Source organism: Meriones unguiculatus, chromosome 21 (genome assembly GCF_030254825.1).
Source record: "Meriones unguiculatus strain TT.TT164.6M chromosome 21, Bangor_MerUng_6.1, whole genome shotgun sequence".
NCBI classification, from domain to species: Eukaryota; Metazoa; Chordata; class Mammalia; order Rodentia; family Muridae; genus Meriones; species Meriones unguiculatus.
The window spans coordinates 34,515,300-34,532,144 of NC_083368.1; the positions used below are offsets into that span (position 1 = coordinate 34,515,300).

Here is a 16,845-nt window from a genome sequence, read left to right on the forward strand (position 1 = left end):
TTTTGTGTCCAGCCCAGCAGCAACCCTGGGCGTGGTAAGGGTCCCTGGCCAGGCTTGCCCAGAGCTGCGACTTGGCCCTGCAGGGTCTGGCGGAGCAGCCAGGAGGATGCCTCCTACTTAACCCTCAGCAAGCTGCCTGGAGCTCCAGGGCTGGTGGGGTCTGGAGAAGCTGCCTTGAAGTTGCTTGGACTCTGGGAAAGGCCATCGGGAGCAGCAGGCTTGGGCAGGAAGCCGAGTCCCCGGGGAGCCGGGAGCTGCGGTTCCCGAGCCAGTCACGTCCTGCGCGCTGGGGGCGGGTAGCCTGGGCCGGCGGGTATTTGGGGAAGCGGCCCATTTCGAGGCGCTTCCAGTGGCTCTCTTGCGCAAGTGACTTCAGAGCCCAGTTCTGGGGCTGACTTCTGGGCCCAGTTCTGGGGCAAAGAAAGATGCCTGCCCTTCACATCGAGGATCTGCCGGAAAAGGAAAAGCTGAGGATGGAGGTTGAGCAACTTCGCAAAGAAGTGAAGTTGCAGAGACAACAGGTAAGACAAGGCAGCATTCCAGAATTCCCTCTCAGAAATGTGCCAAGATCAGGGTTTCCTGATTAGAACGTTTGTTTTTTTCTCTTCTGGCAGCTCCTTTTTAAGAGGGCTCTAGTAGAGGCTGGCAGCTACGAGATGATATAGGGAAATTAACAAAAGGTGAAAAGATCCAGGAACTAATAAAGAATATACGATGAAATGTCATCAAGACAAGGGAGATGTCCCAAACAGGGGAGACAAATAAATGCCTAATAGGCATCTGGCTTCCATTCTGGAAAGGGTGGTGTCGGAGAGAATTTTTCTAAAACCACATTTTAAAATCTCCCAACCAGCTTTGATTTTGCAAAGACCCTGACTCCACTGGGGACTTTAGAGCAAACTGCCCGAATTTCTGTTACATATTTGAAAATTTTATGCAATTTCAATTTGTCTTGTAAGTGTGCAGATGATTAATATGGGGTTTTCTGTACTTACTTAAAAACACGAAGTTACATTTATACTAAAGGGCATATGGTTGCCAACTAAAAAATATTTACAGTCTGGGTGTGGTGGTACATGCCTGTAATTCCCAAGCACTTAGGAAGTGGAGGCAGGAGAATCAGGAGTTCCAGGCCAGCCTGGCCAGTCAATGAAAAAAAAATAAAGATTAAAAAAAAATGTTCAGGAGTCTCCACTGAAACTCCATGGAAGGCTTGGAATTTTTACCTCTTTTTTTTTTTTTTTTTTTTTTTTTTTTTTTGCTGGTAGTAGGAGGCTTTATTACACATTCCCTTCTTTTCTTACTCTGCCAGGCAACTTGTAGTTTAGAAAAGGGCTTTTGGGTAGTTTCTTCATTTTGAAGGAAATTATTCTATTCTTCAGAACAAGAAAATTAAAACTGATTTTTTTTTTTAAAGTTTGGGGTTGCTATCGTTCAAACTAAGGGCAGTGTGTATGAGGTCTCCTCTGAGCCACACCCCGGGCTCTTTGAGTTTTATCTTCTGTTTACACTTTAATATTTGAAAAAAAAAAAAAAAAGAAGGAATGGAAATGAAGCAAATAGTATAAACAGGCACCAAACACAGGCATAATAAAAATCTCAATATTCTTCAGTGATGACTGGAAGATGCCCAAAGTTTTTGAGTTTCACTTTTTTTTTTTTAATGTATTTCCCCCTCAGATCTAGCCCTTTGCTTCATACAGATTCACACTACTACTAGATTTTGCTGTGGGATGTGATAGGTTTCCTGTAACTTTTAAGAAATCATGGGACTAGAGGAAGAAGCCAGTTGACTGGACCATGGGATAATCTTGATTCTTGAGGGGGCTGTTTTGGCTGATGACAAAGCTCCCAGTGTGTCCATTGTCAGATTGAGGGATTGCTTGCACATTAAACACAATTGCGTTTGCTGAAGTTAACACATTGCCTTTGCAAAGCTGGGCTGTCTGAATATTTAGGATCCTCTTCAAGTTTCAGCTTAGACTTCAGGCAGCATCCTGGGTATGTCTATGTAAAAAAATTAAGCGTCACTTACTTACAGCTTCTCCCCACTTACAGTCACCCCACCCCTGGGACACACCCATGTCATAGGCTTTCCAACTCGGAAAACTTGAGGCGGCTGCTAGAAAGACAGGAAGATTTAAGATGATTCTTCTTGGGCACAACGAGGGCCATCTAAGTCCGCGCAGTTCTCAAACATTTTATTTTCAGTATGAAGTCTGGAGGATTATATTAGTGCCGAGTAGACACTGTGGGTGGCACTTAGATTCCACTCAAGCCCTCACTTGAAAGGAGAAAAACCCTTCAGCCCAAGAGAGGATAACTAGTCCCTCACTTAAAACCACAGAGAACCGTGAGGCAGATGCTTCAAGAGTGATTCTTCTGCTGCCCTTCCAGTAATCCTGTCGATCTTTGGTTAACACCTGAGGCCTGTGCTCTGCTCAGGCCAAGGAGACGCTGTGTGCAGGTTACATCTATCTCCAGCTAATTAATTATTGGGCAGATGTGTCCTCTTGATTACAGAAGGAGAAAGGATCCACTTTTGGATATTAGAGAGCTTTCCTGAAACTCACTGAAAGAGGCTCTGCAAAACCTGATCTTGCCCAGGTGTTTCACCGGAACTACAGGCTCCAGGTTTTAACACTCCCTCCACCAGCTCTAGTTAGCGTCTCGGGGAAGATACTATTTATCATCACATTCATTCCTGTAATTGTTTGACCTAGTTTGAATTTCAGACCAGTGGGTTCTACACATGCAAGCAGTGCTCCAGGGCATGGGGAAGAAATAATGAAACAATGAGATTTCTATTTCAGTTTGTTTCTGAATATCATTCTTTTTAATTACTAGTTTATGCTTCCTAAGTGTGCATGATGTGGTACCTGCACTTATGTATAAATAATTCTTCATGTTTGGAGAGCTATATGTAAAAATGTTTAGTGACACTCAAAGGCACAAACAAACCATTGTTGGAAGCACCCACTTTTTACTTCAAACTTCTAACTCACAAAACAGAGCTTTTTGAAGACACTCAACCTTGCTTTTCATTTCTCATCTATTCTCTCTTAAAAAAAAAAAAACAACTTAAACCTGCATACTTGTCTCTTAAGAATAGAATTAAAAAAAAAGAAAAGAAACTATTCAGTCCTGTCCCATAAGAAGAAAAGTTTAAGCTGATTCCCCAAGTGCCAGAGTCTCAGATAACCCTGCTTAGCCTCTTGCAAAGCTTTTGTTATAATCATTGTTTTACTTGTAAGAGTTCTGACGCAGGACTCAGAGTGAGAAGGGTAGACAAATCTGACCTTTCCCGCCAGCCACTTTCTTTTTTTTTTTTAAACAAAAGAAATTTTTATTATACAAATAGTTGCAATAAATTTAGGAACATTACCAAAACTTCTGTCAAAGACTACTTCAGCAGTACTTCTTTTTTTTTATTTTTTTTTTTTGTTTTTTTTTTTTCAATGCAGTTTATTCAGGAACCTTGAACAATCCTCGGACCCTGGGGAAGCCAGCCCACAGCTTAAATAGCCTCTGGGTAACCAACCCAGGCGTGCCACGTGGGCAATGCAGATAGGTCCACATACATGGAAGCAAGCCAGATCCTCAGCCTTAGCCAAATGTGGAATTGTTCCTGACAGAGAGCCACTTTCATTAGTATGAGCATCACTGTGGACACAGGGAGGTCTGGGGTAGGGCACATAGTTGTCTGTGAGAACTGTAGTGGGACACAACCTTCACATCCCAGCCTGGCTAACACCTGCCTGTTATCCAGAGCATCTGAACAAGATAGATCGGTCATGTTTGTATTTTAGAGAGTAAGGAAATCATTGGCCAAGTATGAATAGAAAGTTTCATGGATAAACAATAACTTCAAGTATTTCTTGGACAACAAAAGTACTTTTCTCATAGATTGTATCACATACATAAACAGAATAAAATAAAAGAAGTGGAGGTAGAATTTTTTAAATAGATATTTAAAAAAAAAACCTAAAGCTAGTTTACAAAACTATAAGAACCTCATAAAAACCAGTGGCAAAGTTCAATGTCCTTGACCTGATTTCTTTCATTTGATTTCCCTCTTTCTATGCTCCAGGTGTCTAAATGCTCTGAGGAAATAAAGAATTACATCGAAGAACGTTCTGGAGAGGATCCCCTGGTGAAAGGGATCCCAGAAGACAAGAATCCCTTTAAAGAAAAGGGCAGCTGTGTCATTTCCTAATTAACTCTGGGGCAAACTCCGTTCTCAGCTGGGGCAGGTTGTTCTTTGGTTTAATCTTCCCCCAAATGAAGCCAAAGTGTGTGTTCAAGAAGGAAAAAATGAAATTGAAAAACTGGCAAAAACACTCTCCAAGCAGGTCATGTATGGAACATATCTGCTTCTCGTCTTTGCTTACGACACACGCTCTTCAGAGGGTGGGACATCCGATGTGCACCTCTGGGATGAAAGCACGGCTGGCTCTCCCCTTTCAGTATACTGCTTGTTGCCTCCAATAAAGTTTTGTCTTGGGGAAATTAGTAGTGGTGATTTAAGAAAGCACTTTTCATTCATTAACCCTTGAGTTTCCCTCTGTGACCAATCTAGTGTCTGGGGCTTTGAATCCTAAGATTAGGCAAATGTTATGACATGTTTTCCAGTCCAGCTCTCCCCAGTCCATGTGTTTACGATGCCAAAATTCTGACTTCTGGTACATGTTTGATGGAACGTCAGCTGTTAGGGAGCTGAAGGGGTAGAGCTCCTAATGACATTAACAGCAGTCAGGCTGTGAGCCAGGAACTGTGCCAAACCGAGTCTACTTCAGCACTTCCTGGGGTTTGGATCATGTGAATTTGGTTCAAAGTGTCCCCGAAGCAGTGTCCTTGGGGAAGGGACAGGAGTGTGATTCGGAAAGAAAACCATCCTCCCAGCAGTGGTTAGGTGGCCACCTCTGGCTGCCAGGGCTAGCTCTTTTGCTGACCCAAAACTACAGCCCCTGTTCTCTCCAGGTCTGGGGATGGTTCTGCTCTAGTTCTGTCCTGTCTGAGAAGATGTTTGAATACTCTTCATCCACATACCAGCTCATTGCAGGCCCAGTTAAACACCCCCCCCCCCCCTTTCTCAACCTTCTCCAAAGCATTAAAAATCAGTTGGATGTGTTCTTGTCAGTTTGTGGAAACTCAACATGTACTCCATTCATCCGGCTCTGCTGCTGCGCACTGCAAGCTCCCTCTTCCAGTTAGTGGCTCCTCCACTTCCCACCATGAGCTTCCGTAGTTTTAGGCAGGAGGAGGACAGCCCAGATGCAGTTCCTGTAGAAGTCCTTTATGAAAGCGCCTGTGACTAAGACCTCAATGAAAGAGAACTTTCTTCCTCTTGAAAAAGCTTTTTCATTTCCTCCTGTCTCTTGTTTGGGGATTGCTACAGATTTGGGACAAAAGTAAAACAAAATCTTTACAAATGAGTTCAACCAGGTATAGTTGCTGACCTTCTCTATGGTATTGAATGTGGCACTTGAAGCCCGTAAATCTCATCCAGTGTGTGCTTTCCCTCGGTTAGGTTTGCAGGTTTTTCTTTCAAGCCAAACCAGAGGACCCGTGCCTCCAATAGCTTCCTGCTGTCCATCAACCTCCCTTAGAAAGTCTGTTTTTTTTCCCCTGTTGATAAGGGAACAGGATACTCAGGCTTTTGAAAAAGTAATTATATCAGACTTAACCCAGGGACTGTTTCCTGCCATTTTCCAAGTGATGACATTAGTTGAGGTTGCTGAGAGCCTGGGGATAATTTTAGCTCAATGCACCATCTACCGCAGAAAGAGTGTGTATTGGGGTCCGGGGTGGGAATTAAGAGTAGCACGGACATATTTCTTCCAAGCACCATGGAACAACTGATGACTGAGGTGTGTTTCTGCTGTCACTTAACATTTAATGTGACACGTGATTAGTATCTTGGTGCATATTGAGTTTAATTCTGATAAGCTGAGCCATTTCTTTATAGTTGTGTATCAGGCTTTCTTTTTTGCATAAGGAAGCAAACATGTATTCTGGTTACTCATGCTACATCCTCAGCAGTTCTTCATAGAGGTTGAAACAGAACTTTTGTTTCCTAAGTGCTTGAGAGAACCACACACCAAGCTGGATCCTCTTTTTTCCATCCAATTTTCCCTTCACGACAATTCCACACCCCACATTTTGTGTTTCTTTCAATCGCATAAAAAAATTATTCAGCCAACTACTGTTTTCCCAATAAATAACTAAGCTTGTAGGTGTTTTTGCAAAATATGTCTTTGTTCCGTTTCATCACTGCAAACTAGCTAACACAGAGAAGCATAGTATCTTGTGTTTCAAGTGATAAATGATAACTTGCAATGGGAAAATATGAAAAAATATGTATTTGAATATGTTAAAGAAGAACATTTAGCAAGTGAGAATTTATTAAGCAGAGTTTAAATCATGCGTTCACTTCCTTTCAACTATACAATTGTGTAATCAATCAGCATTAGACCATGAATGGTTGCTATGTTTTATGCATTGAGTTTTAAAATCTATGGGCTCAAGACAATTTATTAAATCCTTCTCCTTTGGATCATTCTTTTTGTGTCAAATCTAAAACTTATAAGCATGTTCTTAGCCTCAAATACTTTTTCCCACATGGCTTCTAAAAGTTTTCTGTTATAAGTGTGTAGTCATTTCCAGTCAGTTTTCACGTAAGTAGCACTGTTTTGACAGAGGTCTCAGGTGTCTATGGATTTCTGAGAGGATAACCCCCGGCTCTAACACCCTTTTTTGAAAAGTCTATCAAGCCTTCTTTAAACGGCTTCTGTATTTTTGTCAAAGTTCACTGGTAATAGCTCTGTGTTCATTCTCATTCATTCATTTTGGTGTCTGATTTTGTCAGTGCTGTGTTTGCTTCATTTGCACAGCAGTAACAGGGAGAGAGAAGCCTCACAATACTACCCTTTGCTTTTACATATTGAACATAGAGATTGGACAAGAACATTGATCATTGGCTATAAGTGAAATCCTTACAAAATGTACACTCATGACCTTTACAAGCATATACAAATTGTACAACCCCCAATAACAGGACTTGAGAGGTAGAAGAAAGAGGATTAGGAGTTTAAAGCTAGCCTTTACTACATAAAGAGTATAAGTCCAATGGGGCCAGCTTTAGCTCCACGAAACTGAAAAAAAGAGATAGATTAGATAGAGAGATGATAGATGATAAATAAGATGATAGATATATAGATGAAAGAGAGACATGAGAGAGACAATGTATTGCTCTCTGACATTGTATCTGACAGCCATATGAACATACTGTATTAGTTATGAAAGGGTTTTGTAGATTCCTTGGTGTTTTAATGTAGTCATCAATAAGTCATTTTTTCCCCTTTCCAGTCTCTATTTAAATCTTGTTTGGCTGCCATGACGAGATGTTTCAACGTCATATTAAGTTGCTGTGAAAAGATTAGTTTTAGAAATTAGTCAGCAATTTATTTTAAAATTGAGAAATATATCTTTACAATCTGTTTAAAAGGCAATGTAAAAATGTGATGGGAAAACTTTAAAAGTCTTACTAAGATTCGTAACTATCGATAACCTCAAAGTAGAGAACATTTTCATAAATGTTCTACTTGCCCATACAGGTACATACAAAGGGTAAAGAAAAATGAAAAGGATAAAATTCTATTTAACTCTTATCAATTTAAGTTTTATTTTATTTTTTTTGGTCCCAGGCAACTGATGCAAAAAACTGCTGAAGCAAGCACCCCTCAATCCTTCTCTTAGACAACATTGAGAAGCCCCAAGTAGGACCTTCGCCAGCATCAGTGCACCCAGGAGACCTGATTAACATTACCAGGCTTTGAAACCCAAACTGCCATGGACCAAAGTTCATGCAAGTAGATAAAAACCTACACAAAACCAAGACAGGGTAACCACTTGGGAAAATGGCACAGGAACAACAGGATCCTTTCATAAAAACTAAAATGTCCTTTAAATAGTTAACATAAGAATCCCAGCAAATTGGTAATCTGATTGTGATATGATAATCAATTGCTGTCGATGACAACAGGATTCAAACGTCAGACTTGCACAATAAGAATTGGTAAAGGATGTCAGGTGGTGGTGACACCTGCCTTTAATCCTAGCACTCTGGAGACAGAGGCAGCCAGATCTATGTGAGCTAGTGGCCAGCCTGATCTACAGAGACAGTTCCAGGACAGCCAGAGCTACACAGTGAAACCTTACTTCAGAAAACAAAATTAAAAAAAAAATGTAAACATCATGACAAAAAGTTTAACATCAATTATAAAGTTTCTTGTTTAAAAGATCAGTGAAGGGGGCGGGGAAGAGAGAAAATTTCAGCTAAATAGTAAAAGTTATGTGAAAGCCCCTAGTAGACTCTGTAATGTGTCCATCTCATTGGATAGTCTCAACAGTGGCATAAGGATGGCAGGATGGAGGGAGTGGGCTTAAAGCCAGGTCTTCCTCATGCTACACTACAGAAGATAAAAAAATCAAAAATTCACAAGACAATAACAAAGGAAGAAATTGGTATAATCGAAGCAGTAGAAAAAGAGACAAAGCTGTAGAACTGACGGATCAGTAAGAGGAAAGCATAGCAAATGAAAGTTCCCAAAAATTTGCCAAAGATAGAAATGCCAAGTTCAAGAAGTTGGTCAAAGCACGTCTAGGATAATGCTATAGAAATTTACACTAAGACATGTCATAACCAAATAGCTTGAAACTAAGAAACAAGGAAACAATACTTTTTAGAAGGATTTATGTTTCTTTTGTGTGTATGTGTGTTTTGCCTGCATGTACTTATGTGCAACATTCAGCCTCAGTATCCAAGGAACCGGAACAAAGCGGTTGAATCTGCAGGAATAACAGATTGTTTTAAGCCTTTGTATAGGTGCTAGAAACTGAACCTGGAACCTCTGTAAAAGCTGAAAAGTACTCTTAACCACGGAACCATCCTTCTAGGCCCTTTCAAAACCACAGGTAAATGTTACATTTTGTATTAAGGAAGAAAGTTTTGAAGTAAATAAATTTATTACTGGAAACAATGGAGGCCAGAATGAAGATATAATCTTTTAAATGCTGAATTAAAAAAGAAAGATAACATTGAACCCAGTACCTGTGAAACTATCCTCCAGGAATAAAGAGTAAACGTAAACATTCCCAAAAGAAGGAAAATTAAGTGTGTTCCTCACTGACCTCTTAAAAAAATAAAAGAAGTTCCCCAAACAAAAAGAAAATACAAAACAATAATAGAAAGGCTTACACAGTAAGAAAAAAAAGAGAAAAGCGAAAGGGAATAGTTTAGAATTATAGCAGAGACTAACTTACAAACTGCACAAACTTCAAAGAATAGCCTGTAAGCATGTCAAATTAATTTAAGTCTTTTGAGAACTGATCTGGTGCCAATGGACTAACCTACTCAATACACTGGAAAGGTCAGGACAAATGTAAATATTTAATTATTTAACATCCAATTTCCATTTTGCTCCTACTGTGCTAGGACTGGTCTAGGCCCAATGGATACAGTAACAAGGCAGACAAAGTCTTTAACATCAGATTATTACTTATCTGTCTTTGTGTCTATGTATCCATATTTCTCCCTGGTATCTATCTATTTATTTATGCCTGTATGTATGTATGTATGAATGTATGTGTGTTTGTATCTATCTATCTATCTATCTATCTGTCTGTCTGTCTGTCTGTCTGTCTGTCTGTCTATTTATTTTAAGACAAGTCCTCAGTCTGTAACTCTAGATGTCCTGGAATTCACTATGTAGACCACGTTGGACATGAACTCAGAAATCCTCCCTCCACATCCCTCTGAGTACTGCGATTAAAGGTGCACACAACCATGCCTGTCTAACTAACCAGATGCCATTAGACCTTACATAGTAGATTACATTGTATAAAATAGTAAAGTCAAAAAGTAGCTGTTGGTGTTTTTAATGAGGTGTAGGCCAGCTTTTCCATATAAGTGCTTTCCCCCTTCAGAATTGTAATAATTTTATTACATTGATTATTTCATTTAGTTTTTGAAACTATTTTATGGAATAGGATGCATAATTTGCTTAGTCACATAGTAACTAGAAGCAGCAGCCTCTTCTTTAAACATTTGGCAACATTGCCTTCTTTCAGGAGCTAATACAGTTGAGGTGTGAGCAAAGAACTATTAAGTAACTGAGCTTCTGAGGTGTCTTCCAGCATAGTTTTAACTGGTTACTACAGTCTAGAAAAGTTTGACCTTGTTGTTTGATGTAATGTTTTAAAGTAACTCATTTTGGTTGTCTTGGTTGGTCGGCTCATTGGGTTTCTGTAATCACAGTCTAATACAATTATAGTAATTTTAGTCTGTGCCAATTGTATGAATTTGGCTTTCACAAAAAATCAAAACGCTAAATTACTTTGACAGTGATGAACTCTAATTATACATCAAATAGCTTTTCCTCACTTGTTGAGTAATATAATCTCTCATGTTAATACCAGAAGTTATCTGACGAAAGCTGCATGAATTATGTAGATTGTCTATAATGATTTTCTTGAAAATGGCCAATTATTAAGGTGTAGTTATCCACCCCTAGAGAGCTGCTTACATGCGCCACAAAATCTCTTCTACAACGTGATCAAGCTAATCATCTACAAAACGTTGATTTTGCTTAATCAGAATAACTATATGTGTCTCACTTCAGCCTACTTCTGTAGCAGTCTGAGACAGAGGATGCTAAATGATAGATTTCTCAGTCTTCCTGTTAAGCTCATTAAAATACCCATTGCTTGATGCTCACAGTTATTTATTAGTAAGCAATGTGAAATTTCTTTAGAAGTAATGAGTATATATATATAAGTATATAGTAGTGATTCCATAGCAATGATAAATTGACTCAAACTTCCACAGCTCTAAATAATGTATATGAAAAGAAGAAAAGAAGTTTGGTCTTGCTTCATTGAGTATTTTGAAATAGCACAACACTTACATGTATCTCAATCCAAGAGGAGCGAAACATTTAAATTTATACTAAACACTATAAATATGTAAGATGAAAATTCTGATACCTGGTAGAGTTCAGTGGCTGCTTGAGGGAAGATTAACATTCACCCTTGCTTAAATGCTTCCTCTGGGGACTGGGGTTCTGTATCGATGCAGAACATCTTATCATGGATGGCTCACTTTGTAATTATCAATATCCAGACCTGATTTTCTGTTTTCTTCTTTTCATAAATTTCTTCATGCTCATTTCTGCACACACACACACACACACACACACACACACACACACACAATCCACATACATATGGAATTCATATGTCTTACTATTTAGATTTTTCAGCGCGATGGTGTAAGGGTTAATCTTAATTGTCAAATGAATGAGGTTTAGATTTACCATGAAAACATATTTGTGGGCATCTGTGTGAAGACCATCTAGAGCATTGTCAGCTGTCATGGGAAGACCCACCCCAGATGTGCACTGGAGCATCCCCTGAGCTAGAATTGCAGACTGAATAAAGGGGAGGGGGGTGAGTGAGCATTTATTGCTCTCTGCTTCCTGACTGTGATCACATGTGACCAGCCTGTTGCTGCCATTATCTTTCTTTGTTTTTCCTCATATATACATATATATATACTTTTTATTAATTCAGTTGACATATTTTCATAAGCCCCTCCCTCCTGCATCCTCTCTCCCCTATCCCTGAGAATAGGGGAGCCCCTGTATACAGACACCCCAGCTCCTCTATTCACATGAGGCCTGAGTTTGCTAGCCTCCCTTGTGGCCTTGTAGGGAAATCCCATTGGAGAAAGTAATCAAAAAACAGACAACATTGTCAGAGATGTCCCCCACTCCCCTAACTTGCAGGCCAACATGAAGCCTAAGATGTCCATCGGACTTATCTTTGTGGGGTCTGTGCATTGTAGTATGTCTATCCTGTACTATGACTAAAATCCACTTATAAGTGAGTATTTACCATGTGTGTCAGAAATTTCTGGGTCTCTATTAATTAGCTCACCCAAGATTATCTTTTCTAGTTCCATCCATTTGCCTGCAAATTTCATGATTTCCTTGTTTTTAATGGCTGAATGGTATTCCACTTTGTAAATGTACCAATCTTCTTTTTCCATTCTCCAGTTGCAGGACATCTAGGTTGTTACTAGTTTCTGGCTATTACGAATAAAGCTGCTAAGCAGAGAATTCTCAACAGAGGAAACAAAAATGGTGGAGAAGCACTTAAAGAAATGCTCAACATCCTTAATTACCAGGAAAATGCAAATCAAAACTACTGTGAGATTCCATCTTACACCTGTCAGAAACCTCAAGTGACAACACATGCTGGAGAAGATGTGGAAAAAGGGAAACACTCCTCCACTGCTGGTGAGAATGCAAACTTGCACAACCACTTTGGAAATCAATCTGGCACTTTCTCAGAAAAATGGGGATAGCTATACCTCAAGACCAAGTTATACCACTCCTGGTCACACACCTGAAAGATGCTCCACCATCCAACAAGGACATTTGCTGCCATACTTTTCTGACACAATGCACTATACCCCCTGGACCTGGAAGCCAAAATGAGCCCTTCCTTTTGAAAGTTGCTTTTGTCATTGAACTAGACAAGGAACTAGCATAAGTGAAGAATAAGTTAAAAAAAATTAAAACCGATCACTTAAATTTGATTTAACAAATGAATAATGAGTGAAAGGCCTATAAATAAAACACTTTGTCATTGAGTTCACAAAGCATTGTTCACATACTCTCAGAACAGACAGTTGCAACAAATGGCAGTGACATTTATCAAAGACTAAACTAATTTTATTGTAGATTGTGCTTGGGAGGAATAATAAATAAATTATTAGACTAAGACTAGGACATTTTGACTTTTCTTTTGGTAATAGTTTATGAAAGAGACAGAAAGTCACCTAAGTGAAGGTGAAAAAAAATGTGTATTAAACTAAAAGAAAATGTCAATTTGCCTGACATAGATTGGCAAACTAAGAAGTCATTTCATCAAATTTATATAAAGACAGAAAGAATATACTTGTTAATTGGGAGTGCTGTAGTTATAAGTGCATTTTTCATTCCTGTAGGTAACAGACTAGTTCATATTCTATAACTCAAAACAATACAAGTATTGTTTATACCAGTGGCCTCTCTGGCTCTACCCCTGTGAGTACTGGCTGGTTTTACTGGGACATCTTTGTCCAGCTGGTCGATTGCTGATTTGTTCAGTGGGAGATTGCTGAGTATTCGATATCGGCCAGAAGTTGACTGAAGCAAGGTAGGTGATGAGATCAGATGCCTTTATGTTCCCACAGCTTTGTCTGGGTTTCTCAGAACAAGAGATCAGAAGGTAAAATGTAGCCGAGGCCTAGGAAATGACCTGGACACCATCACTTACCCTGTACTGAGTTATCCAAAGCAAGACATCAGAATACACCAGATCCAAGGAGGATGAAAGCAGGTGCCTTTTCTTGAGAGGGAAAGCTGGAAAGAGACACGCGATAACAGGCATAAACACAAGGGAGCGAAGTCAATGAAGCCACTTAATTGGCCAAGGTTAGGTCCTGCTCTGTGGAAGTCAGTCAGAATAAGCCCATGGGTTTATCTGTATGTGGAAGAGTAACAACAACAACAAAACTCTATCTGGTTCATTCATGGGGTCTGACGATATAAATAAAACATAGGGGTGATCAGGACAGTTGTTGATCAGGTCAGTGAAACGATCAGAACAGAACACGTGGACAGGGGAGCAGGTACACTGGCGTGAGGGAAGGTACAACACCAAGGTGAGTCTCAGAACTTATCAGTCCCCGTACCTCATGTGGTGCTGTTAGTGTGTGGTGTGAGAAATGTAGGTAGTTGTATTTTGTCTTCCCAAAATGTCAGAATTTATTGAATAACATTAAATTCACAAGCTATATTGGTTGGCTTCGTTGAAATTTGCCAAGGATTCCAGATTTCCCTTGATAGCTGGCTGACGGCAAACACTGGTTCTCTTCTTCTAATCTTAACTACTAATATCACTCCCAGCTCACACATCACACAGAAATATCAATATATGTATATTTGTAGATTACATCATCTCTATAGCAGGCTTTTAAAGGCCATACAGAGGTAGAGGGGTTTAAAGAGGCTTACCTTGGACACCGAGGCAAAAGGCCAATGAAGATGTAAGAGAATCTCTGCAGGGATTGCATATAGAAAAAAATTGCAGGATCAGAATTGAGCCCAGTCTCAAGGTTGAATCCAGCTGTATAAATGAGATGCAGGAGCATGGAGGCAGCAGAGGTAAAGTCCATGATCTAATTCAAATGAACAAATGGGTGGCCAGCAAGTCGAGTAAGCCACCTCATTAGCAGGGCCAAGCAGAGCTGAGTCCCTTGGGACAGTAAGGAGTTCTGTGCCTGTCTTTCCATTTGCACACATATGGAGTGGTCAGAGGACAGGAGACTGTAGCCACCCTAGTGTTCGGCTTCTTCCTCTTTGTGGGGCTCAGATAAATGTGTTGCGCTTTCTCCAGTGTGACTTGTATTATGAACTCTTGGGCCTGATTTTCCTGCCATGATTTTAATACATTTGTGTGTCCTTGTGGTTCTCACAAGACACATTTTTAGTGTGACACTTCTCATTTTTAGAAACAAGTTATTTGTCAAGTCCATGCCTTGTGGGTGGTACTGGACAGGTGTTGTGTGTCTCTGGAAAGGCCTCTGCATTGTCAAAGTGATGATTATAAAATGGAGTTGATATAGTTCTCTGTGTATGGTTGAGGTGCCATGAGATTTCTCCTTTTTGCATTAACATGTCTGCTGGTATTGACCTCTTCTTGTTTATAACAATCATTAAAGAAATAGAATTTAAAAAATATTTTAAAAGAAATAGACATTATGAATTCAAAAGAGAGAAAGGGAAGGGAACATGAGGGAAAGGTTTAGGAAGGAAAGGGAAGGGAAAATGATGCAATTCTACTTAAATTCAAAACAACAACAAAAATAAATAGAGTCACCTAGTACAAGATACAGCCTGAAAGTCACTGTCTTGTGAAATATAGACAACTGAGAGTAGGATACAGCTTGATAGCTACATGTGACAAAACATAAGTGTACGTATTATCAGAGTTTAAGGGCAGAGCCCTGACTCTAGCAGCAACCACAGGCTAGGTATGGCCACCCGTGCCCAGTACAGCAAGCACAATGACAAGCACTGGCAAGATCAGAGAAAGGAAACTTAATCAATGGGCACCTTGAAACTACAAAACAATAAAGAGGTCTAAGTGACATCAAGTCCATCTCTGAGTTCTAGACATTAGCAACAAGTTTAAGAGGAAGATTTGGGACAATGAGCAAGGGATAGAAAAAAATAATACAGTCCTCATCTAGCATGGCCTTGATCACTGCCTGAATTCTGCTTTTGAGAGGTTGTCAACCACAAGTCCTTTCCACTGGAGAAGACAAAGCTGTCTTTACTCCTTCAAGGTGCAGCCTCTCGTCCTGGATAACTGCCCTTTTCTAGGTGTGGTCTGTCCTGTGTGGTGATGCTTCTGAAATCCAAGTGGCTACAAGTTTAGAGTTGTGACTGTAGAATTTCAAATACTTTGTTCATGTGTTGTTGGGGGCGAGGGGTTTGGAAAAGGACATCGTCAAGCTGGCAGTATGATGTCTTGGTTATCCTCATCATTTTGCGTTTAACCATGAAATGAAATGATATAGATTAGGTATCAACAGTTTCTGGGTGGGAATTTCGTGAATGATTTCTACTCCTGTGTGTAGGGGTAAGCAGGTGACCACAAGATAAAGGAAAATCACAAACTGACAATGTAGCTGCAAGCTTTATCCTTCTTTTTGTTATCTTATGGGCCCAACTGAGGAGTTGTGTCCTTTGTAGCAAAAGCAGTTTCTAAGTGCTTATTATGTGCGTATGAGAAAATGAATAGCCTCTTGAAAATCAATTTTACATGACTATTAAGCTTATTAATTTCCAGGAAGCAGAAAACTGAAGGATCTGATTATGTATCTCTGGCATGTTCTAAAGTTGAAGAAGAAAAAATCCAGTATTGTGTTCATTTTTTCATGCAGAGGGACTCATCTTTAATAGAGTTAAATTCAAAGGCAGTCCCAAACTTCTAATTGTGTCCCCACCGCTGGTTACAATAAGAGTAATGGCCAGAGTAAACCAATCTTAACAATATTTCAGAAGCCAATATGCCAGGCCCCTCTGTCTTCACCCCTCCCTTTCTCAATGTCTGTGGCACCCTGAATTGCTTTCTGTGTGTTTCTTCACACACAGTAGAAGCAGGCAGAAAGAAGGGGGGTACTCGCTGAATTCAAGTTGACCATACTTGTATTTCTTATTTTCTGCATTTGCTCCTATGTCAATTCTTCTGCTACTTGATCCAGACTTGGCCTCCAAGGAGGTCCTGTATGTCTGAACAGAAGGGCTTGGCTTTTGTCTATCAAGGAACAATACTTGTCTCTTGTTAAGCTCGAATTTAATGTTCACCAGCTACTTCACAGCTTCTGTTTTGTTTTGTTTGTTTGTTTGTTTGTTTTTAACCATGCCACACAAGACCCCATATTCTGCCATAGGTGAAAGGCTATCTCAGAAAGAAAAGTATTTCCTATAAGTTTGGAAACACACATCATGAGCTTAAAGCATTACAGTTGAGGTATCTCCATTGACTTGGAAGCTGACTCAGGAAATGTGATAGTCTCTTGTCCTTTTTGGAAGGACGTTTTCCAGAGGGTAGAGCAGTCTACATTTGAAAGAGTTACTCTGTGCCTGGAATCTAAACTGTCTACTATTCTAGCATGTTGTTTGAAGGAGGATGGTAGAGGGCTGTATTTTGTGGTACATTGGAGGGGAG

At 39.8% G+C, this 16,845-nt stretch overlaps 1 protein-coding gene across 1 annotated transcript; it reads left to right on the forward strand.

Annotated features, from left to right (window-relative positions):
- On the forward strand, positions 1–4,509 carry Gng11 (G protein subunit gamma 11). Its single transcript, XM_021663600.2, has 2 exons — positions 1–521; positions 4,091–4,509. The coding sequence occupies exons 1-2, from the start codon at positions 426–428 to the stop codon at positions 4,214–4,216; spliced, it is 222 nt and encodes a 73-aa protein (XP_021519275.1). The 5' UTR covers positions 1–425; the 3' UTR covers positions 4,217–4,509.
- Positions 4,510–16,845: the final 12,336 nt, after the last annotated feature.